Consider the following 26,743-nt stretch of genomic DNA (forward strand, 5'->3'; position numbering starts at 1 on the left):
CTTTCTGTATCACACTGGAGAAAGTAAGATACTGTACGAAGGGCTCTCTAAAAACCTTTTTCAAAATCTGGAAGCCTTTCTGGATCACATCAAATCCTTGACACTGGTGTTCAGAATAATAGCAGTGTGTTTAAAAAAAGTGAATAATGCTCAAAATCCTTAGAATAGCTTTTAATTCCATAATATCAATGCATACTGCATATTCAATTCCAAATCAAAACATGACCAAAATTGATCACGTTTGTGTTATACCTTTACAGAAAGTGAAGAAAAAGGAATATTAGGCTGTTCAAAAAAATAGCAGTATTTGCATTTTTCTTTACAAACTCAAACATTTACTGTATAAACTGAAACATGTCTCACGGGTTTGCTTTACTTTGAATCACTGCACTAATATTTAGTTGCATAACCATTATTTCTGAGAACTGCTTCACATCTGTGTTGCATGGAGTCGACCAACTTCCGGCACCTGTGAACAGGTATTCCAGCCCAGGACGATTGAACTACATTCCACAATTCCTCTGCATTACTGGGTTTTGCCTCAGAAACAGCATTTTTGATGTCACCCCACAAGTTTTCTATGGGATTGAGGTCTGGGGATTGGGCTGGCTACTCCATAACATCAATCTTGTTCATCTGGAACCAAGACTTTGCTCGCTTACTGGTGTGTTTTGGGTCATTGTCTTGTTGAAAGACCCATTTCAAAGGCATTTCCTCTTCAGCATAAGGCAACATGACCTCTTCAAGCATTTTGATGTATTGAAACTGAACCATGATCCCTGGTATGCGATAAATAGGCCCAACACCACAGTATGAGAAACATCCCCATAACATGATTTTTGCACCACCATGCTTTACTGTCTTCACAGTGTACTGTGGCTTGAATTCAGTGCATGGGAGTCGTCGGACAAACTGTCTGCGGCCCCTAAACCCCAAAAGAACAATTTTGCACTCATCAGTCCACAGAATGTTGCCCCATTTCTCCTTTGGCCAGTCAATGTGTCCTTTGGCAAATTTCAACCTATTCAGTACATGTCTTTTTTTCAGCAATGGGACTTTGCGGGGGCTTCTAGCTGAGAGCTTTGCTTCACATAGCCTTCGCTGATCGTAACAGTACTCACAGGTAACTTTAAGTCTTCTTTGATTTTCGTGGAGCTGATCATTGGTTGAGCCTTTGCCATTTTGGCTATTCTTCGATCCATTCGAATGGTAGTTGACCGTTTTTTCCCACGTAATTCAGGCTTTGGATGCCATTTCAAGGCATTTGAAATCATTTTGGCTGAGCCGCCTATAATTTTCTGCACTTCTTTATATGTTTTCCCCTCTCCAATCAATGTTTTAATCAAAGTCCGCTGTTCCTCAGAGCAATGTCTGGAACGACCCATTTTGCTGAGTATTTCAGTGTGAAAGTTGAGGACCACAATGGAAATAAGTCCTGGACTTTATTGTGTTTTTATCCTCGATTGTATTTGATGTCTTTTTATTCATATGTAAGGCATTCTTGATACAATTAAATAAATAAATCAAATCAAAAATGCACTATAACCAGCATGCACAACATTTGCTTCCTTCCTTCCTTAAATATGGGCCATAATTGACACCTGTTTCTTCACAGAATCAATCACCTCACTAATTGAACACAACACTGCTATTATTTTGAACATGCCCCTTTCAATTACAGATTAAAGTACACAGAACGAGCAGCATGCATGTCATGACTGTTGGGTCTGTTGGTTTTCTATGACTCTACAACACTTACTAGTAAACTATTTGCAATGTAGAAATATCACTTCTACCAAAAAAAATGATTTATGAGGTTAGTGATGTTGGACTGCTATTATTTTGAACACAACTGTATGTATATATTTACTTATAGCAAAATGTGAATGTGCAGCCTTCTTGATTTCTGTGGCTAATTAAATCCTTTTTAATTGTAATTTTTTTTACTTTCATTAACACAGCCCCTTTTGCACTTCCTACTTGGACTTTATAGTAACTTGAACTTTCTTTAGGTTAAAGGGCATGTGCCTGATCTGGGAAACTACACAACATTGTAGCAACACATTTCAAAATCATAATGTGCTTTATGGGGACAATCTGCTATGCATTTGTTTGTGCATAGAACTGTAAAAAAAATGTTGAGTCACAGGATATAAACTAAGATAAGGATGTTAATCGTATCCTCTAATGTGTTGTTTTGTCTTGATAAGTCACTGAAAGCTTTTTATACTGATGTAGGTTTGTGTAATGTAATGTTTAAGATTAAATCCAAAAGTACAGTTGCTTGCTTTCTACTTACACTTGTTATAGTTAGAAAGCTGAATAGAGAAGGACATGTTTTAGTGTCGACACTGTAGACTTTCATGTCAGAGTATAGAAAGAAGGGAACTCACAAACCAGAACTAAACTGTAGGGCTGGGTACCGAAGTCAATACTTTTTAGGCCCCGACTGAATTGCCTCTAAAGTATCGAGTATTGAAAAATGCCTCGTCATTCAATACCCTATTTCAATACATAAGGACTAAATATCATTAGCGTGAGTGAGCCAACAAGCATGCAGCATGCCTCTACCAAGATCTAATAATGCTTGTGATTGGCTGTCTAACTTTACACATTGTAAAGGCAGGCAGGAAAAGCTCTACGTTACACACAGAGACAGGGCTACGTAGTAGGAGCAGGAAAATAAATGAAAATATTTGTGCGGTAATGTGTAATGTAATTTCTTTTTGTTTTATAAAATTGGTATCGAAAAAAGTATCATTTAGGAACCGGTATCGAAGTCACAGTATTGGTATTGATCATTTTTTAACGATACCTAGCCCTACTACACTGGGTCTTCTGGTTGGCTTGTGGGTTTAACATTAACCAGTGTGTTTCATCATGGTCATCTAAAGCATGCAGCATGTGTTTTGGGCCCAAGTGATCTAATACGGCCCATGTTGACATGAAAACTCCAATATAAATTATTTTGTTATGGTTGGAAAAATCAACTTTTACAGATAAATACAGAAATGAGGATTCTCTCAGGAAGAAAATGTCAAATATAACTTTGGGGAATGCTCTAGAATGACTGCAAAACCTGCAAATCTGCCAATCAATCATTTTGATTTGACTGTTTTCACATGAATACAACAGCAAAACACATACCCAGTTAAGTCTAAGTGTTTTGTTAGTAGATTGTCTAATAGCACATCATAAAGTAAGTCACAACTTTTAAACATATAAAAAAATCTTAATAATAATTTCTTTGATTCAGAGTGTGATATCTCACCTGAGTTTTAGCCCTCATGAACGGAGCACTGACATTGCAGATCTTCTCATTCCTCAGTTTGTCCTCAATGAAACACTCTATTTTGATGTCAGAGTTGTCCTGGATAGAAAATAATAACATTTATTTTAAATACAGTACTGGTATCTTAAATGCAGCATTTATCTCATCTCATCTGTTGGTTAAATCTGAGCCTCTTTAGAATATATTAGACAACTTCATACATTACAAAGATATGTTCTCACCATGAAGCAAATGAGTTTGCCTGATGAAAATGTACCTTGACTATGAGGCTAGAGAAGCGTAGATTGGGTGTGTAGGTGATATTCAGGCGAGCATTGTAGGCGTTTTCTCCTTTGTTCTCCAATCGGACATCCACCACCATCCTCCTCCTGTTTCCCTCTATAACCCGCAGAGATCCCTCGGCCCCTCCTTCACTTAGATGGCGGCAGAAAGCACCGCGAGACTGTACAGGCTGCACACAGAACTGACTGGGAGGCAGGGAGAGAAAGAAAAGTGAAATCATAAGTAACAGAGCATCTGAGGATCATTTTTTTCTTGGGTGTGTAAATACAATATGTCTGTGTATTCTCATGTGTGTACCTACTTTCGAGTCATCAGGTCGGTCATACTCTGCAGTGCCAGGTCAGGTATGCAGCGGTCATCCTCATCACAGCCATTCCAGAAGGGAAGCTGGCCAAAGAGACAAGCTTTTGTCAAGTCAAAGAAACTACTAATCCTTTTCTTTTCATATGTACTTTGATAGAATCAGATGATAATTTATGGGAAGAGACAGGATAGTCTCTCACCAGGATTGTCTCTCACCTCAGTCCTCACAACAGTAGGCCAGCTTTCATCTAGAACTGGTCCGTCGGCTGGATCTTGTAGCCCCACTTGTGCAGAAAACACTATGGGCCGTGCATAATCTGTGGTTTCCTTATACAACACATTAAATTCAAAGATTAGCCTGTGGATTTACTCATTTATTGTGGCACTTTATCTATGACACTCAAATATGGTCTTGCTTTTAAAAGGTTTACACAGATGTACAATATGCAGAAATGCTCAAAATATATGATTATAATCTCATTTTAATGGGCAGTTTGTGTTGGTTTTGACCAGTGTGAGTAGTAAGTAGTGATATTTTCTACCAGAATTGAATTCTTGTCAAAAACTGCATTTTAACCTTCACAGTACTAAAACTTTCCACATAATCTTACTTGTAATACATATCTTTTACCCATCTCACCTATTCAATAATAGGGGAAAACACTGGGATACATTACTCTTGGGAGGAATTATTAATTTACAAGCAAACTTAAACAGACAAACAAACAAAAATTTAGATGAACAAATACATGTAAAGCCAATTCTTTCATTGCTGTCGTTGACGTTTGCAACCCCCATCATGGGCCTCACCATGACGTGGAAGTAGATGTGGTCGCAGGTCTCTTCTCCAGGAAAGAGGGTCAGGTTTTGAGGCTGCAGCTTACTTGGGTTGTCCAGTATGGCCCGAGGATTGAAACGTCTCTCCGCAATTGACACATTATATTTGATCCCTAGTGGGTCATTGGAAGAGTTAAGAAATTACACACTGTTCTATTTGTGTTCAAATGTTTCTAAGTTAGATGGCTTTTTTTTAGTTAGTGCAGACTAATCGACAAATGGCCGCATCAGGATATGGTAAATTACATCACTGTAGCAGTGCAATGCAATATTAGCTTGACTCTGAACATATGATGAATGTGTGTTCAACATACTGTATATTCAAACCCTCTGGTTACATTACTGAGTCATTTCCAAGCCACATTGTTTAAAAGGCTTTCCATTTATTGCCTTGTGTTTTCATGGCATAAGGAAAAATCTACTAAGGGTAAACTTGTGCATGAGTTGTGTTTGGGGTCAACTAGAGAATTAGAGAGAGGGAGAGATCTTAATGCCTTACGCAAAAAGATCTGGGCAGATAATGGATACTAAATGATTTGGCTACACAGGAGCATTTGTCAGCAGTATATTACAGCAGTAAGTCCCAACAAAGGACATCTAAAAGTAGTAAGTTGAGTCTTTTTTCTCTCAAATACTATAAATAAATAGTTGAATAAATAAGATTAACTAGACTGGGACAGAAAACTAAGTTTCATTTTATGCAATAGACCAGAGCAAACTCACAAACACCAGCACATCTGCCATGCATTATGAGCCAGACACGACAACAAGAGGACAATTAAATAAACGTGTTCCACTGTATGTGTAACCAGCGAAGACAAGATAAGTCCCTCTGTTCTTCCTCTACTCTGTTTTGGCACATCTGATAGATTTGATAAAGATGTCAAAGGGTCAGAGGTTAACTCAGAACACACTCCCCCGCACCTTAGCTTCCTCCCCTCTGATACACAGTGAAACTAGACCCCGCCATCATATCTCTAAAAACAAATTGTGAGCAGAGAAACCCTGCGGTTATTTGCACGTAGGCGACTATCTGCAGGACGGAGTTGTCTACAAGCTGTCGTCACCACCACACAATTAGAAACTACTCTCTTTTTTAAGACGAATAAAACAGAGATAAACTTGTAGATGCATTCCAACCAGTGCTCACACAATAAAAGGAACATTTGATAGCACCAGTGTGGTTCAGATATATCAGTTTTGGAGGCAGCAGCATTGGCTTTGGCAGAGAACAGCAGTGAGATCAGAATCTTTTACTGCTACTAAAGAAACGTTTCACTTTGGCGCCACGCACTCATCACAGATTTTACGGGAAGCCGCATGCTGAAAAGTCAATTGGAGCCAGGAAGGATATACATTTAGAGGGCTGAATGCCTTTTCTCACTTAAACCCAGCCATGTTTCATTCTGTCATTTTACAATCCGATTGCAACAGATCCAAAATATAAATTTCTCTGCTCAAGCGTATCGAAGAAAATGATCTGTTAAAGGTTTTACAATATCCAGAGGTTTGACAAAACACCTGGCAGTGTCAGCATCTTTCCGTCTCAGGAAATATATATTTTTTCTTTTTCTTAGGAAGAAATTTTGTTTTATCTATAGATGTGATAGGTTGTGCAATAAGTAAAAGGGTCTGCTTTACTAATAGATGAAATAGAGTTTTATTAGGCAAAAATAAGGGGAGGAACTTGGAAGATTTACTCAGATGCTTCCACAGCAGTGGATTATTTTTGCTGGCTTACCAATTTCCTGTGTGGGAGGAATGGCTGTCCTGGCAGTGATGTTGAAACATACAATGGCTGACATACAGGTCACGTCTTTTCCACCTCTCTGACAGTCCTTCACAAAGATGTTGACCTTACTGGGCTCAAACCTGATAGTGGTATATATCCGGACAACACTCTGTGACCTGTGAGGGCATAAAGCTGTTGGATTAAAACCAACCCAAGACCTTTGAGACTTGAGAATATTTCTGAAAATATTATTCTTTCTGAAGGCATACATACAACTCTCTATAAGAGGTTTTTAACAGTAAATGTGACAGTGAGCAAATCACAGCAACTGATAAAGTAACTGATGACATTTGTTTTATAACTGAAAATAACTGCAATAGCTGTGTTGAATAATACAACAGTATTATTTACTGGGTGAAATACTAACCAAAGGAGAACAGCAGCACCAAGGGAACCTACTGCCAGGTCCACTAAACCATCATTGTTCATGTCCATTGTGCCATGAATACTGCGGCCAAAGTACAGCAGGCCAGGAGCCAAATCTGCTGCTGCTATCCTCTGAGAAACAGAGAGAAGAAGAGATGTGAGCAAACAAGGATTGTAATGACAACAACCACAGTTTACAATAATGGAATTAAAGTCAATATTGGAGCAATTAATTGTGTGCAATTAAACTGTGCAGTTAAATTATTAAAAAGAGTTAATTTTGAGAAGAAAAGTTATTGTGTTATTGGAAATACTGTATTTTACATTACTACCAACCATTCTCTGAAGCATACCATTGGCTTAAATTGGTCACCCCAGCTTCCTGCTTCTGTTTGAATCAGTATTGTCACATAGAGTAGGCTGCCTCAGATTTTGCACATTCTGCCAGTTTCTCATGCCTGACAGTCTCCTGTGTTTGTAGAGTTTATTGTCCACCTGTCCAGTAGATGCTCCACACCCACCTGCCCCTTATTCCCTTATTAATCACTCAGTATATGCCAGCCCTTTTCCCCCCAGTCCTTTGTTAGATTGTCTATTGTGCTTGTAGCCGTTGTAATTACCTGTCTGTCTGTTGATGACTACAGCCTGTTCCCTACTGGCCCTCTTGCTCCTTGTCTTGTTTTGTTTGCCCTCACTGACAGATTGCTCTTACTGACTTTTGCCTTTTGAGCCAAGTAAACCCCTAACACATCTGGGTACAGAACTGTTCCAAGTATAAATGACACTTGTAGCAAGTTTCAAGTCTGTGCAAGTTGATTTTATTTTTTAAATAAACATTAAATTAACAGCTACCTGGAAGGTGGTAAATCAAATAAAAAGCGTATGGTATGCTTTGGAGAATAATCAGCAGTAATATGTACATGTGATTAAAGTCAGTAAGCAAAGACATACAAATCCATTGATATTGTCTTCTTACTGTACTCGTTGTACAGCTCCTACCTGTTTGTATTTGCGTAGTATTCTGTTGTGCTGGCTGAAGAAAACATAAATGGCTCCTTTGTGGTCATCTTCCAGTGGGGCTCCCACCACCAAGTCATTGAAGCCATCACCGTTCAGATCGGGGACAGGAGCGAGCGATGAGCCAAAGCGAGCGTTCTGGCCACCATTATGGATTTCCAATGCCCCCTCAAGGACAAAACGGTTCTGAGGGATGAAGGGAAACATAATGAAGCATTCTCATAGATATATTTAAATACAAGTTATATATATGTTACACAAAACATCCTAGTCTTACAGTATTAGAATGTATTTGTTTTCCACTTCTTAAATATCTGAAGGCATTTGCCCCTGAAGGGATAGTTTACATTTTTTTTTTGAAACAAGAATTTGAGATTATATACTTTGGCATTTGGTATGTTGATAAATAGACATTAGCTTTAGTGGGCAGTCCCAGAGCTAGAGGCCTGGCTGCTCATCCCAAAAAATGAACTGCAACAAACAGAGTCAGTGAACAAAAACATTTTTTTTTTTTTTTTTTTTAATGATTATTTTTTTGGTATTTTTAGGCCTTTATTTGACAAGACAGCTTAGACTTGAAAGGGGAGAGAGAGAGGGAGGGAATGACATGCAGCAAAGGGTTGCAGGCCGGAATTGAACCCGCGACCGCTGCGGCGAGGACCGAGCCTCTATACATGGGGCGCACGCTCTAACAGGTGACAGGACAATTTATACAATACAATATGTCCGAGCCTTGATTTTCCTCCCAGACACTGTGTCCATGTATATGAGTAACTGGACTGCTGCATCATTTAAACTATTTTAGAGCCTATGTCTTATTGTTTTGGCTAATATACCAATAGGTTATCATGGCCTCATACTTACACGATTGCTCAATTACAAACACCTTGGAACCAAAGAAATATGCTATAATCTGTTCTTTCAACATTAAAAACTCCCTGTGTGTTATTTAGACTGGCCACACAACGTCTCACTTTGTTTAACTTGATCCTGCCAGGTCACTTCCCACAATCCACTGTGTAAACAAGAGCAGTATGTATCTTGGACTGGTGCATTTGGGAGAATAACCCATATAGTTCACCTTTGTTTGGGCTTCCAAATAGGCTTAGGATTTAGGTGAGGTGTGTATTTTTTTGGCTTCATTAGTCTCTGTTGTGAAGCTGTTAACAGCCAAGTTTTAGTTATTAGTTGTACAGTATCATGCTTAATGTATATACTGTATATTATATATCATAATTCATGTATTGGCCAGTGTTTTAGAAAATTGGTCTTTTGGCCAAAACTGAACCACATTTTCAGAAAATAAATGCTTTAACCTCTACAAACTCAACAGGAAAATCCAGCAAAAACAGAACATCCACTTTTGTTGATGTACCTACCAGTTTCTGTTAGGACCCCCCATGTTCCAGAGCTTACATTTTGCTCACTTAATGTCAATGCATCAATATCTCTATCAGAAAGTATGTCCACTAAGAGGGTAATGTTAAAGGCAACTAGATTGCCTAGAAAATCACACTCAGCATGCAAACATCTTGATACATCAAACAAAACGTGACACATGCATGCATAAACAACACAGAGAAAGCATAAGAAAGCATAACACCTAGGAAGGGATGGCTGTCCTCTCTGTCTTCCATCCAGCTAGGTTTGTTGTTTCAATTATCTCAAAACCATTTGACCTTTATTCAACAAATCATGTTGGAATTTAAACAGGAAAAAGAAACAAACATGTTTCATCTTTGCTCTTATCAAACAAAAGATAAAGTGTGGATCAGCTTCTGTGTTTTCCACATAATCCTTTAATTCTGCCTTTTTGAACTCAAATATCTTAAACATCTGGCAAAAAAAGTGAGGAATTTTACCTCTAAAGAACAGGACGCCATATAGCTTTAGCGTATTTATTTGAAGTTCTATTCTTAGCGAGTGTAAAGTCAGATGGAAAATATTCATGTCTTTGAAAGCAACTGCCCGAGAATTTTACCAAATACTTCAGTCCATCAGTAGTCATGCATATCATTGCTCCACTTGGCATCCCAGCTCATAATATAATTTAGGGTCAGGAGACAAAACATGAGATCATTTGTTATTTCAGATGAATAAATGGGAAGGGAGTTGATTTAGGAAGGTAGTTTTTTACTTCTCTGCTACCTGATGTGTGCATGTGTGACAAAGAGGGAGATTGATGGAGAAATGGGGAAAAATATATTCGGCGCTGTTAAAATTTGAAACATATGGTTTGTGATACGGCCATGAAGGGTCACGACCAGTCTGCAGTGGCTCAGGAATAAGTTAAAAGTGCAGCTTCTTTTTTGTTAGACTGTGAATGGAATTTTATATTTGACCAGCTGCCAGACTTCAGGCGACATTATTTAGCTTTGGACTTGTAGTTATTATTCCTTAAGTTTTGGTCAGAGCCTTCGGTGCAAAGGCAGCTCAGTTTTAGCTTGCCATTAATTGTCTGTACTTTTACCTGTACTTACAATAACTAAACAATAAGTGACTGTATCTCAGCTATACCATACATTTCAGATAAGTCAAGACACCCTACTTATATAGAGTTAATATGAATAAAAAACAGGGAAAATATCTATGATAAACTACAGTCATGCTGGCATCTCTGTAAGGCTGTGGGTTCAAAAGTAATCAACTGTTAATATAAAAATATTGATTATAGCCACTTTAACATTTCATGGCAATCCATTAAATAAATTGCAGAGATTTTTCAATAATGCACACCTATTATGCAGACATATAAAACACATCTCTTTCTTTGCTGAGATATTTTAGTCTGGATCGACGGACCAGCATTGCCATTGCTAAAGGTTTTATATTTGTTACCGTTTTAAATTGCTCTTTAATGTTTGATGTAAAGCACTTTGAATTGCCTTGTTGCTGAAATGTGGTATACAAATAAAGCTGCCTTGTCTTGCCTTGCCTAAAGGCACGCTGCTAGCATGGCTAAAAATTTATAGCACCATATATTTTGAGTGCCAATGAAAATTCATTTCTGCACCTTTTTGCAGAACTTACATTGTGGACGTGTAATATTCACTGTAACCACAGGGACCCATTTTTTAACCCGGGAGTCCAATCTTAAATCGTTTTCCAGAACTTTATCACCGTGCAGCATCTACAGCAACACCTGAATCAACCACATCATGATAATGAATTATCCTGAAATGTGGCGTTGCTGCCCTGATGATGACAGACGGTTTAAAAGAATGATTTCTTTCAGTTTGTGTTTTGTTTCTGACTGTTCAGCTTGGCCTGCCCACTTGTGATGTGGTTTGGGCCACACCAGATATTTAAATGCATCGTCCATCCCTGTTCAATGGATTCAAAACAGCTGAAGAGATTTAGTATTCCAATGAGCAATACAGACCTGGAGCACTGGGAAATTTCCTTATATTAAAGAAACTTCTCACCTCCAAATGGTTTGCTGGAAATGGCTTTAGAAGGGACAGAATACTTTCCTGCTGAGTTCATTCTAAACATCTAATAAAGTCTGCACACTGGCATGGCTGCATTTGATCTGGACAAGGTCATGTGTGAAATGTCTGCCTGCAGCATGTCAGTGTGTTAACAGTAGAGCTGGAATGCAACAGAGTCTGGTTTGGCGTGCGTTACCGGACACTCCTGGTGAAGCAGAAATTACTGAGAAATTCGAGTTTGAACAGGTGTTGACCCAATTCTGTGCCAGAAATGGATTAATCCCTGCATGCGTCCCTTCTTTTTGCATTGGTTTAAGTTGTTAAGAGTGTATACCTACCAGCTCTGTCACTCTGTAGATATAGACCTTTCCCTTCTCCAAGCCTCCACTGAAGAACATGGGTGCTGCCACCAATAGGTTGTCAGTTATACCGTCTCCATCAATATCCACAGGTGCAATCTCACTGCCGTAGTAGGAGCCAATCTGAAAGAGACATAAATGTCTTGTCATTCTAAGATCTTTATTATTCATCAGTTTTAATCCATTAAAAGCATTCATTCAACCAGGTGATTATATACCCTGAAATTCTTGGCTTTTTCTCCACTGTTTGTTAAACCACATGTTGTCGTTTGCTTATTGACTGATGATCTGGAGTTGCTTACAGTATGAACTTGAATATTGTAAGCAAATGGGGGTCTGTGTTGTGTCAAAGCAAGTGGTCAGAGTCCTAATGGCTTTGTAGATGTTCAGACTGTGAGAGCTTTTCAAAGGATCAGTCACTGGAGTGGATGGAACATCATCTATTGCTTTTCAGATTAGAAACATCTGCCTATACAAGGCTGTTTTCCTAAGAGTTGTGGGATCAAGAAAGTTTTCTGCAAAAAAACATCTGCTGTTCTGGATGAGCTGTTGCTGACAAGGTACAATGTAAGCTGCTGCAGGATCACTTCAGCCCTGCAGCCTGTGAAGAGTTGCCAGTTATGAGTGCAGCGGTCATTAACACACAGAGCCACACAGCCTTAAATGATGATTATTTTTAAACTTAATGTGACTCAGATAATGGGATTAAACCCAACAGATGATTTGCTACAACTCGCTACACTCAAAGTCCTACCATTAAAGTTATAAAACATCAACAATAATAATTTAAAGCAAATATAAAGAGAAATAGAATAGTGTAATTTATTTCAACTCGCACCATCAGTGCAGTATGTTATGTTTATGTGATTTGGACTGTAGTAGCGGAGTACAGTCATTTTATTGAGCTTAAATTTCAAAATGAAAACGCTATTGGCCTTTTCCACTGAGAAATGATGATTTGGAATAATTCTAATGCTTTCCAATGTTAAATATACAGGATATTGTGGGTACTAAAATGTCAAAAACAGAGAGAAAGAGGAGATCTATCCCATAAATCTGACTGAAGTAGTGTCCTGAAACTGCTAGCTGTGATCGTGGTTTTTATGCACATCATGTAGGATCATGAAGAGATTACTCATGAGGATGTTTTTTTCTTTCTTAAAAACTCTAATTCATCTGTGTGAGTTCCCCAAATGTGTGGGTCTGAGGTAGTTGACAAACTACTGTGCCTGGCGAGCTAGCTGATAACATGCTAGCCAGCTGGGAATGTCTACCTGCTAGCTAGTCGCAATAGCTCTCTGAGCTTCTTTCTCATTTCTCTTAACTGGGCAGTTTACTTTCCTCTGGTATTTTGGTTCAGGACTGTAAATCATTTCATTTGATAAAGGGGAACAAAACTGACTGACGGCACTGACAAGACAGCTTGCGACTGATCAATGCTGCATATTCATTTGTCAAGGTTCACCAAAGTTGAACTTGATGCAAAAGAAGACATATTTCCTTCGCCCCTGTGAGCAAATCCACCGATTGCAGCGATTCCATTTGAAAGAATAGATTTTGCTGAAAGAAATGCTGTGCAACTGGGCCTTCATTTATCTTTTGCTACATTTTGTGAGTAGCTTTTACCTTTTATAAATGTTAAATAATGAGTTACGTACAAATCAATTTAAAGCTACTACATATATAATTCGAAAAGGTCAGACTTTAGTGCCCCCCAGTGGCAGTATCAAAAACAAGACAGGGGCAGACATGCTAATGGGCTGAGAGAAACAAGTAGACTATACAGGCAATTTTTCCACAAAAACCTATGACATGAGAATAATTTGTAAGTTGTTGCACTGCAGCAATCTTCCAAAGCAGACATGAGCACTACATCAGTGTTCATCTGGCCTGCAGCACTTTTTCATCAAGTAGGTGAAGTGCTGGATGCTCCAGTAGTGTACCTGCTGGCCTTTGAGGGAGTGCAGGATGGTGAGGTTGCCCGAGTTCTTCAGAGTGAAGATGATGACTTTGCCAGTATGGTTAAATCGTGGAGCTCCCGCTACGAGTAGACGACCGTTTCTGGCTGACACCACAGATGTCACAGTATAACCTAGTTATATAAAAAAAATGCACACATTAATTCTGCCTCTGTTCGCAGACAACACCCATCTGAAGTACGTAGATTTAGAGAGTAAAGTAACCCAAGTAGGATATTACATGTGACGTTAATAATTACCCTAGTCTTCAATTGACTATGGATCTGTAAACTGAGTAAATTGATTGCTTGATAGTCAAATTATAATAAAGATCCCAGGCACTATGCTTTGTTCCGCTGTTTGAGTGTGCTAACAGCGATTGGGCCTGCCTGACCTTTAGTTTGAATTTCATGATCTGCATGACACAAGGAAAAATGGTAAAACTTTGCAAATTGAGAAGTTGAAACTCCATGAGCTGCATTCAGTTACGCAGAACTGGATGTCCTGGTTTCTCAGGTTTCTCAGATTTCTTCTTCTATTTTGTCTTTTCCCACTAAAAATTCCACTTACTCCCCATATATTTTTCCACCTTCATCTCTCATCTCCATGCCCCCTTTTTCCCAGCTTTAACTTTCTCCCTGCCTGTCCAAAATTATGCCTCCACCTCATATTACTATTGAGTCTAGAATGGCGTCCATTGGCAGCCTGATGGATAAGCGCAGAGACTGATGACCACTGATGGTAAAAGCAGAGGGCTGTGGTGGTGGAGTGACATAGGGTTGGATATGATGGGAAGTACCGGAGCAATGGGTACACTTTATTGAGATGGGTTGCAGCTCATATAGTTAGTGTTAAACCACATGTCTTCTACGAGGACAAGAGGATGTAAACAGGCTGATGGCTGTGGGAGCAAAATAAATGGTGTTCAAGCGTAGGCTTCATTATTAAAATTACAACATTGTACTTTTCTCTGCATTTCTTCTCCCATTATAGACATTTCCATCACAATCCAGTCCTGATATTTCCACTCCATTAAAACAATGTCTACGGTGTTACTCACCCAAATAGGCACCGTGGTTCTTGAGCTCTTCAGGGAACTCCTGCGTGTAGGAGGACTTTGGAGGGACCACCTTCCCCTGTCGTGTTTCCTTCAGCACTGCCCCGTTCCAATCGTAAGCCCCGACTGCACCGACCAGAATCCCATCCTGTAGGGAGGGTGCGGAATAGTTGATATTTATACTTCAAACAGCGGAGTATGATTGGGTTATACTGCATGTGCTGCACATGCACGCAACATGGCAATAACTGTATATGTTAATGATGATTTACTCATGGAACTCAACAAAAGGTGACCACCATTTTGGAGCACAGGCTGTGTGTTTGGCCCACCTTAGTTTCAGTCAGATTAATGTTGGTGTAACTTCACTTGTGGCGAAACATAATCTTGGTAACAGTGATAAACACAAGGGAGGTTCTCACTAGGGGTGTGAATCTTCACTGGTCTCCTGATTCGATTTGATTATGATTATCCTGTCATCGATTCAAATCGATATCGTGATCACGATGCGTCACCTCCTCAATATTATTAGATATTGCTACACATGGTTTATGTCAGATATATGAACTCCCCTTTTTTATTGCATCTGCTCTTAAAAAAGACAGTTCCTGAATGTGGCAGAGTCTGAACACAGCAGACCACAGACAAAAGGCAAAAACAAAAAAAGCAGCCATCGGAAAATCACCAAGTAACATCATTAGGCAATAATCGATTATGGTCTGCAACACTCCTAGTTCTCACTACATTTTCGGATTACTTTGAAAGAAAATGAAAATAATCAAATTCTTTCTTTCTTACGCAGTACATCAAATCACTATCATGCAGACATTGCTACAACAACAACATGCTGAGGTACATAGAACCCAAAGGTCCATCTCAAGGTAAATGAATGAATATACTAAAAAACTAAATTTTCTATTTCTCTCAGATTCCACACTGGACAAATCAAACTTTCTTCTTCTATAGTAGCATACTGGCCCATTTGGATATGAAAAAAGAGTGCACCCGACTTAATTTTCTTTGATAGATTATGAAAACATATTCAGAATCACCTTATTGCTGTATTATGTAGTGTGTACATATACAAAGAATTTGACTCGTTTTTGCTGTTTCCCCTAGATCTCCTTTTCCAAGTCGTATTTAACAATGTGAATCATTTTCACCCTTTTCAGATACAACATCACTCCTATCCAGCTAACACATATCATACAAGTTAAGTATCCTGGGCCCATTTTGTTTTTGTGTTATTAACCACAGCACCCCATATCTCCCGTTACTGCTAAAGTTGGAGCATACTGTATCTATGAACAGGTTTTGCAATAAAGCCATATGTGAATGAAAACTTGAAATCTGCTTATCCATACTTTATTTAAGACATCTTCTGTCCAGGAAGTTGAGAAACTACCGTATTCATGACAAATCAACAGCTACTTCATCAACAGTCACAAACGCTACAGTGGAACATTTTCACACAATTAAAAACCACAGTGTGCAAAGAAAGTAAGTCTGCTATAAAGTCCATTATCAAAGCACTGATGAATCTTGGTCAGTGTGTATTTCAAATCATCATTCAACAAAGGAAACAAGTGCAAATAGCTGCAGACACAAGGAGGAATAGAGGAAGGATTTTCTGTCTTCCATGGTTCACCATACTTTGTATCACTGACAATGTAATTACAGGGTTCTTCTTCTTAATGAGCTCAGTTTTTTTCTTGCCGTACACAATGTGCCAACAACACATTTTCCAGTGTCTGAGCATATGCTGGAAAGCTTGCAAATCCATTCCTGAAAGATGGAATTGTGTGCTCACCAAGCTCGCACTACGTCACTCTTTGACAGCAGCTTTACGCCAGTGTGGTTGTCTGTTTTGGTCAGAATGGTCTCCATGGCAAATGAATGAAACTCCAAAACAGTTCAACATTATAAACCAGTAACCTATTTCTACTGCAGTTGCATGTACGGCCATGAGCCTTGCTTTGGTTAGGATGTCAAATCTTTATTGTATCGGAGGGGGCCAGATTTGTGTATAAAAGATATATCACATTATACCAGCTCAACAAACAAGTGATTTATATTCTGTATTGTATATAGGAATCAGTTTTGCAAATAAGCAGAGAGCCTTGGGATTATTCTTCAGCATTGTTTAGTTACAGTTAATGAAACAAACAGAAGACAGAGATTACTATGTATGCAGATGCATTAAACGTCCATATGGATAGTATATGACATAAGCAGCCTTGAGAGTTGGCACATATCACATTCAGCAAAACCATCTGGGCTTTCAGGACTGCTTTTCTCCTTTAAAGCCCCAAGATTCTTTCCAATAAGTTATTCTACTCTTAACACTCAGGTTGGTGTTGTCGAGAATCTCTGGAATCTGGCCTTGTGGACAGAATTTCCAGACATTGCTGCCACCCAGCTGCAAATTCAGCTATATATTTATTTTTCATCATAAATTGGAGATATTTATTCCTCCCTTGACAAATCCCACTGTGAAGGGGAACTGGAAAATCAAAGTAGTTACATCAGCAAATGTCTGGACGGAGCCAGAAAGAGAGGAATGAGAATCAATGAATTGGTATAATCAGCTGGTACAGTAGAGGAGATGTGTCTTATCTCCCTCTTCCAGCTGTGTCACCCTCAAAGCCAGCACACCTGCAACTATCTGCTCTCAGATAAAATCGAAAGCCTCGAGGTAAAGTAAGCGGAAAAACAACACGTTCTGAAGCAGAACTGTCTCAATTTTGTCTCAGCTTCTCACTAGCATGTTTCCCTGGGGAAAAAGTAATGTCTTATTACCCATCACTGCATGGTTGAAGTGGAAAAAGGCCTGAGTCTTTTGTCACGGGGTCCTAAATCAAGAAGACCTAAACCCTTTGGGGCCACACAGACGGCACCTCAGGGGGGACTGGAAAGTAATAAATGGCAGGTTGTGGGGAGGAGTTACGATGGGCCAGAAATTGAGACAATGTGTGTTGTTCTACATGTTGACAGATGATATGAGGCGACGTGGTAGCAGAAGTCAGACTCACCTCGACGTTGTGTGCGGAAAATCCAGCCTGAGACATCTGGAGGCCAAACGCTGTCCCATTCGTACTGGTTCCTGCGTAAACAAGTCAGTATTTTACAGCTTTCAACCACTGCAGCTGCCAAACCACAAACAAAACCTAAGAAGGTATTGGTATTGGAGTGTCCATGTGGATGTTTTTTTTGGATTACCACCAGTCTTCAAATTGCCTATTTTATCCAACCAACAGTCCAAGAGCCAAATTATTCAAATTACAATGATAGAAAACCGAGAAAAGCAGCAAATCCTCACATTTCAGAAACTGGAACCAGCCAAAGTTTGTCATTTTCACTTGATAAATAACTTAATAACCTATTATTAAAATTGTTGTACTGTATTTCTTTATCTTCCACAGATAACCATTGTATCCTTTGGTTAAAGATAAAAAAAAATGAAAATCACCAAACGCGGAGTTAGAATGTTTTCATGCAAATGTAGCAGTACATTACTAGGAGGTTACTACTGTATGCTGCTTAGTCCTAAGAACTTACACTGTTTTAGTTGTTTTTTTCCCTATTTTTTAATGCACTTATTATGAGTTGTTTTGGACAACAGTGTCTGCCAAATAAATGTAATGTATGTAGTTTTAATTAATTCCTTGCAAAACCTTCCAAACTGAAGATGCGTTCTCCAAGTGCGTCCACAATATCCTTCAGTGCTGACTCATCTGTCACATTAAAGAAGTGTTTGTCATCTGGGTCGCTGGCAATGTACTTGATTTCATTGAGGAAGGCCTCAGGGTTAATTCCTCTACGGTTGTAGTAGCCGAGGACCTGGGAAGATAAGTACGTGCATGAAGTATTTGAGTGTCAACAAATTTAATTAATCTGTCACATTGTATAGGCCCACAACAGGTTAACATTAGCACTTTTAAAGGAGGTTTCAGAGGATTTGGGGTTTTCTCCACCGATGCCAATGCTGTCATCAATCCAGAGTTTTTGCTCAGATGCTCATGCCCAGCTAAGTAAATCAAATGTGGAATCAAGTGTGCCATTAGCTGCACCAGCAGTGGCATAAACCGAAGAAAAAAAAGGCTTTTGGTTTGGAAGAGACCATTTACACCTTTAACAGCACTTCCACTGCTCTACAGTTCTCCAGGGGCTCGAGTGTTTTTGGCTCCATGCTTCACTATACTCCATGAAGTCACCTCATGTGTATGGCATTTTAAATGCTGCACTGGAAAAATATTAGCCATCAGAAAACTAAGTTAAAACTCATGAAGTGTAAGCCATCTAACCCAGGTAAAGCTAGCAGACTCACAGCAATGGCATAACGGGTGATACCATCCTTCTCACTGTCCTCGATGGCTTGCTGGAGATCCACACTGTCATGTGACTCTCCATCAGTTATCACTATCATCACCTTCTTGGCACCTCGTCGACCTCCTTGTTTGAAAGCTTGTGAGCTGTGAGAACATGTTTGATTTGTAAAATAAATCACATAATGGAGGAGTAGTGAAGTAGTGCTGCTCTTTTGTACAAACAGTAAATACTGTACCGTGCTACATTGATGCCAAGAGCTGTGTTGGTCTCCTCTCCACCTCGTTGGTTGATACTGCGCGCTCTTTTCACCACTTCCTCAACAGATTTGTAGTCGCTGAGTTTGAATTCATGGACCACCTTCTCACCATACTGAACGACTCCAACCTGTCCAAAGATACACAATGACAATGATCTAACACAATTAATAAGAGCTCTGTCTTCTTGCAGTTAATTACAGCAATGACTTTCTCCCGGCATAGTAGATTAAAAAAAAATCTCAGACCGCATTTGCTGAGATAAAGAAAATCAGTATTTGAATTTATCCAACAAGGAAGATTACCAATATATTGTATCTTATTTTAGTATTCCTTCCTTTCTTACACACCTGTATTTGACCTGGTCCAATATAGAACTTCTGAAGAATGTTGATGAGAAAAGCCTGCACTTCATACCAGGGGTAGATGGAGTTTGAGCCATCCAGAACGATCACTATGTCCATATAGGTCTCACATCCTGAAAAATATTTAAAGATGAGACTTAATAATGAGAGCACACATGAGGAAAACAGATGTTCATAAATGAGGAAATAATCCCCTGCTGTGACTAAGAACTGTCCATGAATGTTTGTCAAACAGAAAAGATACTTTAAGGCTTACTCTGAAAGGCAGGAGCAATCGTTCTGGAGAACTTGAAGCTCGCATTGACTCTGGAGCATATGCCAGTGCTGTAGTAAGAGCTGCCACACTCATAGGACCATAGCGGTCCACAGGCCTGAAACATAAAATAAATCATTTATACAAGCAACATTATCGACCTCAGCATATTACAGAGAGTTAGGTTCATGCTCTCAGAGAACTTCCGTAGGGAGAGCTGCAGTGTGACAACCATGTAATCAAAAGACAATCTTGTGGTATTTTTTTCCATTTTGACCCTTGCTATTTTATTAAATGTGTTCTTACTTACTCAAAAAAGGCTATGCAGCAACAGACCATTAGTGTATGTTACATCTCAAGAAGATAAATCCGACGAGTTTTAATCTCACCACAAAGCTGTTGTCTTGAGGGTTCGATGTGAGCGTCATTCCCAACCTCATCTTGTCCTTTCGCTCTGATACGTTGGTCAGAGATATCCTTCCTTGAGGGAAAATGAATCTCACTGAGAGGATCTTGGATGCACAGACTCATATATACATAAATACATGCGCTGTCCTTCAGAGACCAAACAGAGGTTCCATCATCTGGGACTTTGGTTTGTTATTGCTGTCGGGGCAGCCAAAGCAGAGTCTACATCCTCAGACCTAAACGTTTACTTGACAAAACTTCATGTGCCTTCCTAACCAGCACAACACATGTGCAACGGGTATGAAGAAGCATGCGGTGAGATGTGTGGTATAACACACATGTGGAAATGTACATAAACCATTTAAAAAAAAAAAAACAGTAAAATGTGGAATGATTGGTATGGTACCCACACTTCTGTCTCACACATGCCACCATAATGTTTACCGTTCAAAAATGTTGAGACACATGCAGAAAAACACGCAGATATAAACACACACATATTAACATATAATCCATGCATAAACATTTATCCAGATGTTGTACATTCATGATTGCCACTGTTACTGTATGTATCTTGTGATTCTCTGGTAAAAAAAAAAGTGTTTTGTGATACTATACCTAAGTTGAGCTTGGAGCAACCGTTTCCATTGGTTCGTCTGCTCAGTGAACATTTATAAACATCCCCTGTCTGATAAGGACCATTCATTTCATACGGAGCGCCCACTAATAACCTGCAAAGACACAAATTCCAAAGGTTAGCATTACTGAAAATGTACATCAATATTAAAGTGTGATTTACACAATGTCTCAGTTGTTATTTATTGTCTGGAAGCAGTTAACTCGTGGTAGTAGAGCTAGAAGATTGACAACTTTTGTTCTACCTAAGAGTAAGTCTTCGTCTGGCATCTAATTCTCTGAGGGAATATGACTGTGACTGTTAACTTCAGTGACCCACACTAAACACATGGGCTGACCGGGAAGGTTTTAAACCTCTATTTATTCAAGGACGTTAACGAAGCATGTTTAATCATGTCCAGAACCAGACGTCTCATTCATAAACAGTTCCACACAGTCACACCCATAGTTGTTTTAACTACATACAGATTTTAAATGAAGTATGAAATGGTCAGATAAAAGTCAGATAGTTGTATATGAATGTCAATTTAAGGTACTAGGTAAGTGCCTTACTTAAGGGTACCCTTACGGTAGTTTTGGAAGGAGGGGTATATGTTATTTAATTTTGCCATAAATGTGAAAAACAGACTTTTGCTCAATTTTCTAAACTCTAAGGTCACACCAAAGTTGAATCAGAGGAATTGTGTCATTATAGACCATCATAGAATTTAGATTTCCTCAAAGAGCAGTGTCAAGTGCTGGACATTCTTTTCACATGACGTACTATAGACTTCCCAGTGGGTTCCCTATGCGGGGTCAGTGTGGTCTTATAAATGTCACTAAAAGGTTTGGATGATTTAATGTGATGAAGAATATAAAGTTGCCTGGTGTGTTTACTTCAGGACTGATGGAGGACATAAATGCCTTAAAGGGAGACATACTTCACATGTATGTCAGAGATAAGAACTCTCTTTGTTAGAAATAAAAAGGGGGTTAAAGCCATTTTATTTATTATTGACGACCTTCATGAAAGTCCTTTAGGGTTTCACGCTATGTCTTGTGATGTGTTTCTGTTTATCAAGTGATATCTTTAGATTAAATGCCTCATCTCAGCACTGTCACAGTCACAAGGTCCAGTGTCCAAATGCCTCAGGTTTTAAGATACGTTAACTGCAAAGGCACCCTCAGCTTTATCTCTCCAAGGGGAATTTTGCAACGCATACACAGTATACAGACCGATTGTCCTAAATAGATAAAATAATATCAGCATTTAAAAAATACAGAGAATAACACTGCAATATAACACAGTAGTGTATCTTCAGTTGTATTGTTTAATCTGTACAAAAATAGATAGGACCTAAAATAGTAATTTAATGTTACATTTAAATTGTTCTGTCACTTCTTGGTCCAAGTTTTCAATCAAATTGTATGACAATGCTGACATGATGAAGGACACATTCAGTGACTGAAGAAATACACTTAACACAGTGCTGAAGAATCACGGGGCTATATAAATCAGTAGGTCAACTATTTAAACAACTGTGCAGTCCAAGTGAAAATCACACAGGGCAAATGAGCAATTCCCAGTTCAGTTGTGCCCCAAAGGAAGACACTTGACACCAATTTTGGTAAAAGCAGACTGTGGCCAACTACCTTCATGGACCTCGAGGTCAAAGTCTAATAATTAAAGAAAGACAGATCTTCAACTTAAGGGTTTTTAGGTCAGGCTCATGATCCCTTGAGCTTCAAAGCTTAGGTTAGTAAGACAAAGGTGTCCTGGGGATTGTAAAGTGATAATTATACACTTCCTAATAATACTGTTATAGCACTTTGTTTTGAATGCAATCTATGAATTTGTTGCAGAACACATTCTGTAGACATTCTTTCAGACAGAAAGACTATATTCATCATTGCAACCATTATTTAATTGTACAACAACAATAACAACAACAACAGTCTTTCTACAAATTTGTCTCATGAGCACAGCCTAAAAAGGCATTTAGACATTGCATTCAACAGAAACGTTAAAATGATTCAGCTCAAATGTCAAATGGTTTCATCTGCTTGTGCTATTAAAGCTAAAAATCCTGCAATGTACTGTAAAACATAACTGTTTGTTTGAATTAGGACACGGGTTAAGTTTTGACATTGCTAATATAATATAATATGCTGCTTTAACCTCAGCATGCTTCCAAAATATTAATTTAATCTTGTAAAAATCCTACATTAAGAACACAACTGTTTATAAAGTACATAAAAAAGGACAAATATATATTTGAACATCATTATTGCATGTTTAAGATTAATAATGACGTGCTTTTTCTTTCTTCTTTATCGATGGTGTTTTTATTTGTTGACCTAGTAGTAGTAGTAGCAAGCTATTGCATACAGTTCATCACAAGAACGGCAGTGGTCTTGCAGGGATAAATAAAGTTGTATTTGACTGAAAATTGAGTCAACACTTCCATGACAACCAGTCCAAACTCCCGTTGAGGAAGATTGTGTGATATAATTAGTCTCGAGAACAGAAGTGGACCTTGTGGTGAGATTGTTTGTTTAACTGTTTCAGTCTTGAGTTTATTTTTTGATGTCATGTGGCATGCCATCTTTATTTGTGAGTTCCTTTTAGGGTAGCTATACAAGTTATGTGTGCATATACACAGAAACATTTGTTATGATTTGACATTTTAAAGCAGTGATGAGGACAAGAGGAAACTGTCCATCACTGCACATTAAAGAGAGACTCATATGGAAGTAGGCTTCAATGTTATTGCACCTGAAGCCAACTTTTAAAGTCTCATAGCCTCTGGAAGTCATTTTCACCACAGTGGCTCCAACAGTGCTCATATTTTTATAGCTATTAATATCATGATTATTATTTCAGTTATTGCTATCCACTGGCAAGAGGAGACACTGCAGCACAAGTTCAGGTCAGGATACAGCTACCTTGAGGAAAAAGGACTATTGTTGCCTTTGACTTGGACGTCTGCCTCGGGGCCTTCTGAATTTCACCAGAAGCTGCTCAAACAATCATGTTCCAGAGCTAATTAGGGTTGAATGCTAGCCTCGGTGCATCATCACTGCAGGAATGCTAATGACACTGAAAGTAATAACTTGACCCAAAATGAATGCATGGACATTTTCTACCATGGTTACCAGGGGATACAAAATGTTGGGGTTTTGAGAAAGTGCCACCCCCAAGCCCAGGCTGTCATTAATGTGGTAATGTTTTTTCATATTTGGAAGGAAGAGATGCATACACTGTGAAACCACATCCCTGCCCCAAACATGAGCGTGCTAGTCTAATGTCATGCTTGCTCATCACATTCCATTTGTCTGCATTAACAGGATATGTTCTTTTGTTAATGCTGCCTCATAAATCGAAAGAATTGTCATGGTCAAATAATCATTTTCCAAAGACATTCATTTAGCGTGTCTATTTCACTTGAGAGTATTGACCAGGCAGTGACAGGACTTTTGAGAAAGCACATGCTTGTTGCTGTAATTTATTGTCCCTCAAACATGTTGGTCTTTTTCAGTTCGAACAAATAGCGGCCTATGTTTCTAAGATATATTTTTAGCCCACTAGCGGCGTGGCTCTTGGAAAGCCAATGTTGGTTGGTCAGTCCATCACATTCCCCCAGATTGAAATATCTCAAGAGCGATTACATGAATTGGATCATGGTCCCCACAGGATGAATCCTGTTGACTTTGGTGGTCCCTTGACTTGAACAAAGTTTTAACTTATCCAGTAAACTATCTCAAGATCTACTGGATGCCCCCATGGCTTAGGGATTCAGAGTAAATTATCTCTGCTGTCCATAACAAAAGCTTAAAATTACCAAAACATATATTCAACATGCATACAGTATATCTCAACATATACATGGATTGCACAGATATTGTACAGATATTTATGAAGAGGATGAATCGTTTGGTGATCCCCTGATTTTTCCTCTAGCATCACAATGTGGTTGACATTTGACTCATTTATTAAATGCATTGGCACAACATTTGGTGAAAAAAAATCATGTGGCCCAGTCATGAACTGTACAGTAATATCTTTGGTAGTAGCTTAACTTGTATCCTATAGCGCCATCATCAGGTCAAAATGTATCCAATACTAAAGTCTATGCCCAAATATCTGCAAAACTAATGGCATTCACATTAATCACAGTGGAACTTTTGTTGAATGTTTAATGCTAATTAGCCAATGTTTTCATGCCAACATTGGGCTCAAAGCACTGCTGTACCTGATATAACCTCACAGAAACTGTAGCTGTAGAGTCCTATTTTTACTATAGTCAATGAAACATGTATCAATCATCTAACTTAAAAGGTATAAAATACTACTGACATAAGCATTACAATCACATAACTGTGTCTGTTGTCTCTAAATTAAAATTCAATAGATCAAATTGTTTTCCTCTCAAGCTCAAGAGGTGTAAAACAACTTTTCTTTGCAGCTTTGCAAACGAGCAAAATAAAGGGAACACTATTTGAGGCCAGTGCTGAAAGACTTCACAGACTCCCTGTAGTTCTTTGTGGAGCGCAAGTCGTAACTGAGCTAAGGAGTAAAGGTCAGGTCTCCATTGAGGAGACCTGGTACAACTGTAGAAAAATAAATAGTGGGAATAGAAAGTGGGAGGCTTCTGTGGTGTATGGCTCAAGTATGCAGGTCCGTGAATCCCATCAGGTTTAAACACCCAAGCTCTTCGTCAATTGGAGGTAAAGTGGCCTCTTCTCAGCTCCCCACAGAGTGCCCGCTCTGGCAGAGTGTTTAGGGCACCAGAATGCTCAGTAGACATGTGAGGAAATGACACATTCTTGACATTGTGACCTTTCCTCAACTTGGTAGCTCTATCAGCAGTCATGGACAGAAACTGTCAACAGACCTGACAAAGATGTCTCAACTCACAAAAATTGTGAAAATAGTATTTTGTTTTCGCTGCTCACTTAAATACCACATGCTTGGGTAGTGGTTTCTCAGATAAGTCTTTTTCGACACATACTATTTTTATATTTCAGATACACAAAAGTTCTTGTCAACAACTTGTCCATCACAGTGGAATCAACAAACTACTTTCTTAATTTGTTCCACAAAGAAAGCCTTTTGAATTTAGCTGCATGCCTCGCTTACCTCAGTTTACCTCATTAAAAGCTTTTTTTTTTACAAAGTCACTTTCCAGCTGTGATCCTGTTCCAATCAAAACACACAGCTGAGGGTTTTCAGAAAATCAGACAGCTTCGGAAAAGTTGAGAGTGCTGCAGTGTAGCACAGATGCTCACAGGCAACATCCATTATTGTAACAATTTAAATTCTCTCGAAAGCTCAGTTGAGGTGAAACCACTTGAGGGGAAAGTGGAGGTTGGAAAGTTAAAAGGCATAAATGGCCAGGGACATTGTCGATTGTCCATTGCAATTTATAATAGGTCTATCTCAAATACTGTTTTCTAATGGACTAATATAAGTGTGAAGTCACATTTGTAAATACAGTGAATACAAGCACCAGAACACACAAACCCAGACAATCAGCAGAAATGCCCCCCTGAAGTGCTCACACTTGGTGAGCACATGTTCTGCTGCAGACTTGCAGTCTGGCACTTTAAAGATGCATTTGTATTCGCTTAAAAAACAGATTATGTCCTAATCAGCAGAGATAATTGTCTCATCAAAACATTAATCTTGGGGAAAACAAATATAAATCCCTCTCAAACCTCTTAGTTGACACATATGAAAATGTGAGACATGTGGAGTCAAAGTCATCACTTCTCCACAAGAAAGCAACACTGATCTGGTACCAGAGATGAAAAATAACTACATT

At 38.8% G+C, this 26,743-nt stretch overlaps 1 protein-coding gene across 3 annotated transcripts in view; it reads right to left on the reverse strand.

Annotated features, from left to right (window-relative positions):
* The window catches only part of itga11a (integrin, alpha 11a), a 50,266-nt gene that overhangs the window by 8,862 nt on the left and 14,661 nt on the right, over positions 1-26,743 (reverse strand). The window contains exons 3-21 of one of the 3 annotated variants that reach the window (XM_031290137.2): positions 20,922-21,034; positions 20,285-20,372; positions 19,899-20,013; positions 19,628-19,755; positions 19,259-19,407; positions 19,022-19,166; positions 18,369-18,534; positions 17,727-17,797; positions 14,698-14,842; positions 13,623-13,771; positions 11,659-11,802; positions 7,872-8,075; positions 6,874-7,004; positions 6,456-6,622; positions 4,688-4,827; positions 4,094-4,204; positions 3,876-3,961; positions 3,549-3,759; positions 3,272-3,370 (exon numbers count right to left, since the gene is read on the reverse strand). In XM_031290137.2, the coding sequence (XP_031145997.1) occupies positions 3,272-3,370; positions 3,549-3,759; positions 3,876-3,961; positions 4,094-4,204; positions 4,688-4,827; positions 6,456-6,622; positions 6,874-7,004; positions 7,872-8,075; positions 11,659-11,802; positions 13,623-13,771; positions 14,698-14,842; positions 17,727-17,797; positions 18,369-18,534; positions 19,022-19,166; positions 19,259-19,407; positions 19,628-19,755; positions 19,899-20,013; positions 20,285-20,372; positions 20,922-20,974 (2,502 nt within the window). In that variant the 5' untranslated portion in view covers positions 20,975-21,034. Of the gene's footprint in view, positions 1-3,271; positions 3,371-3,547; positions 3,760-3,875; positions 3,962-4,093; positions 4,205-4,687; positions 4,828-6,455; positions 6,623-6,873; positions 7,005-7,871; positions 8,076-11,658; positions 11,803-13,622; positions 13,772-14,697; positions 14,843-17,726; positions 17,798-18,368; positions 18,535-19,021; positions 19,167-19,258; positions 19,408-19,627; positions 19,756-19,898; positions 20,014-20,284; positions 20,377-20,921; positions 21,035-26,743 lie in introns of all 3 variants that reach the window. The other 2 variants (XM_031290135.2, XM_031290136.2) reach the window with 2 other exon arrangements.

Source organism: Sander lucioperca, chromosome 3 (genome assembly GCF_008315115.2).
Source record: "Sander lucioperca isolate FBNREF2018 chromosome 3, SLUC_FBN_1.2, whole genome shotgun sequence".
Taxonomy (NCBI): domain Eukaryota; kingdom Metazoa; phylum Chordata; class Actinopteri; order Perciformes; family Percidae; genus Sander; species Sander lucioperca.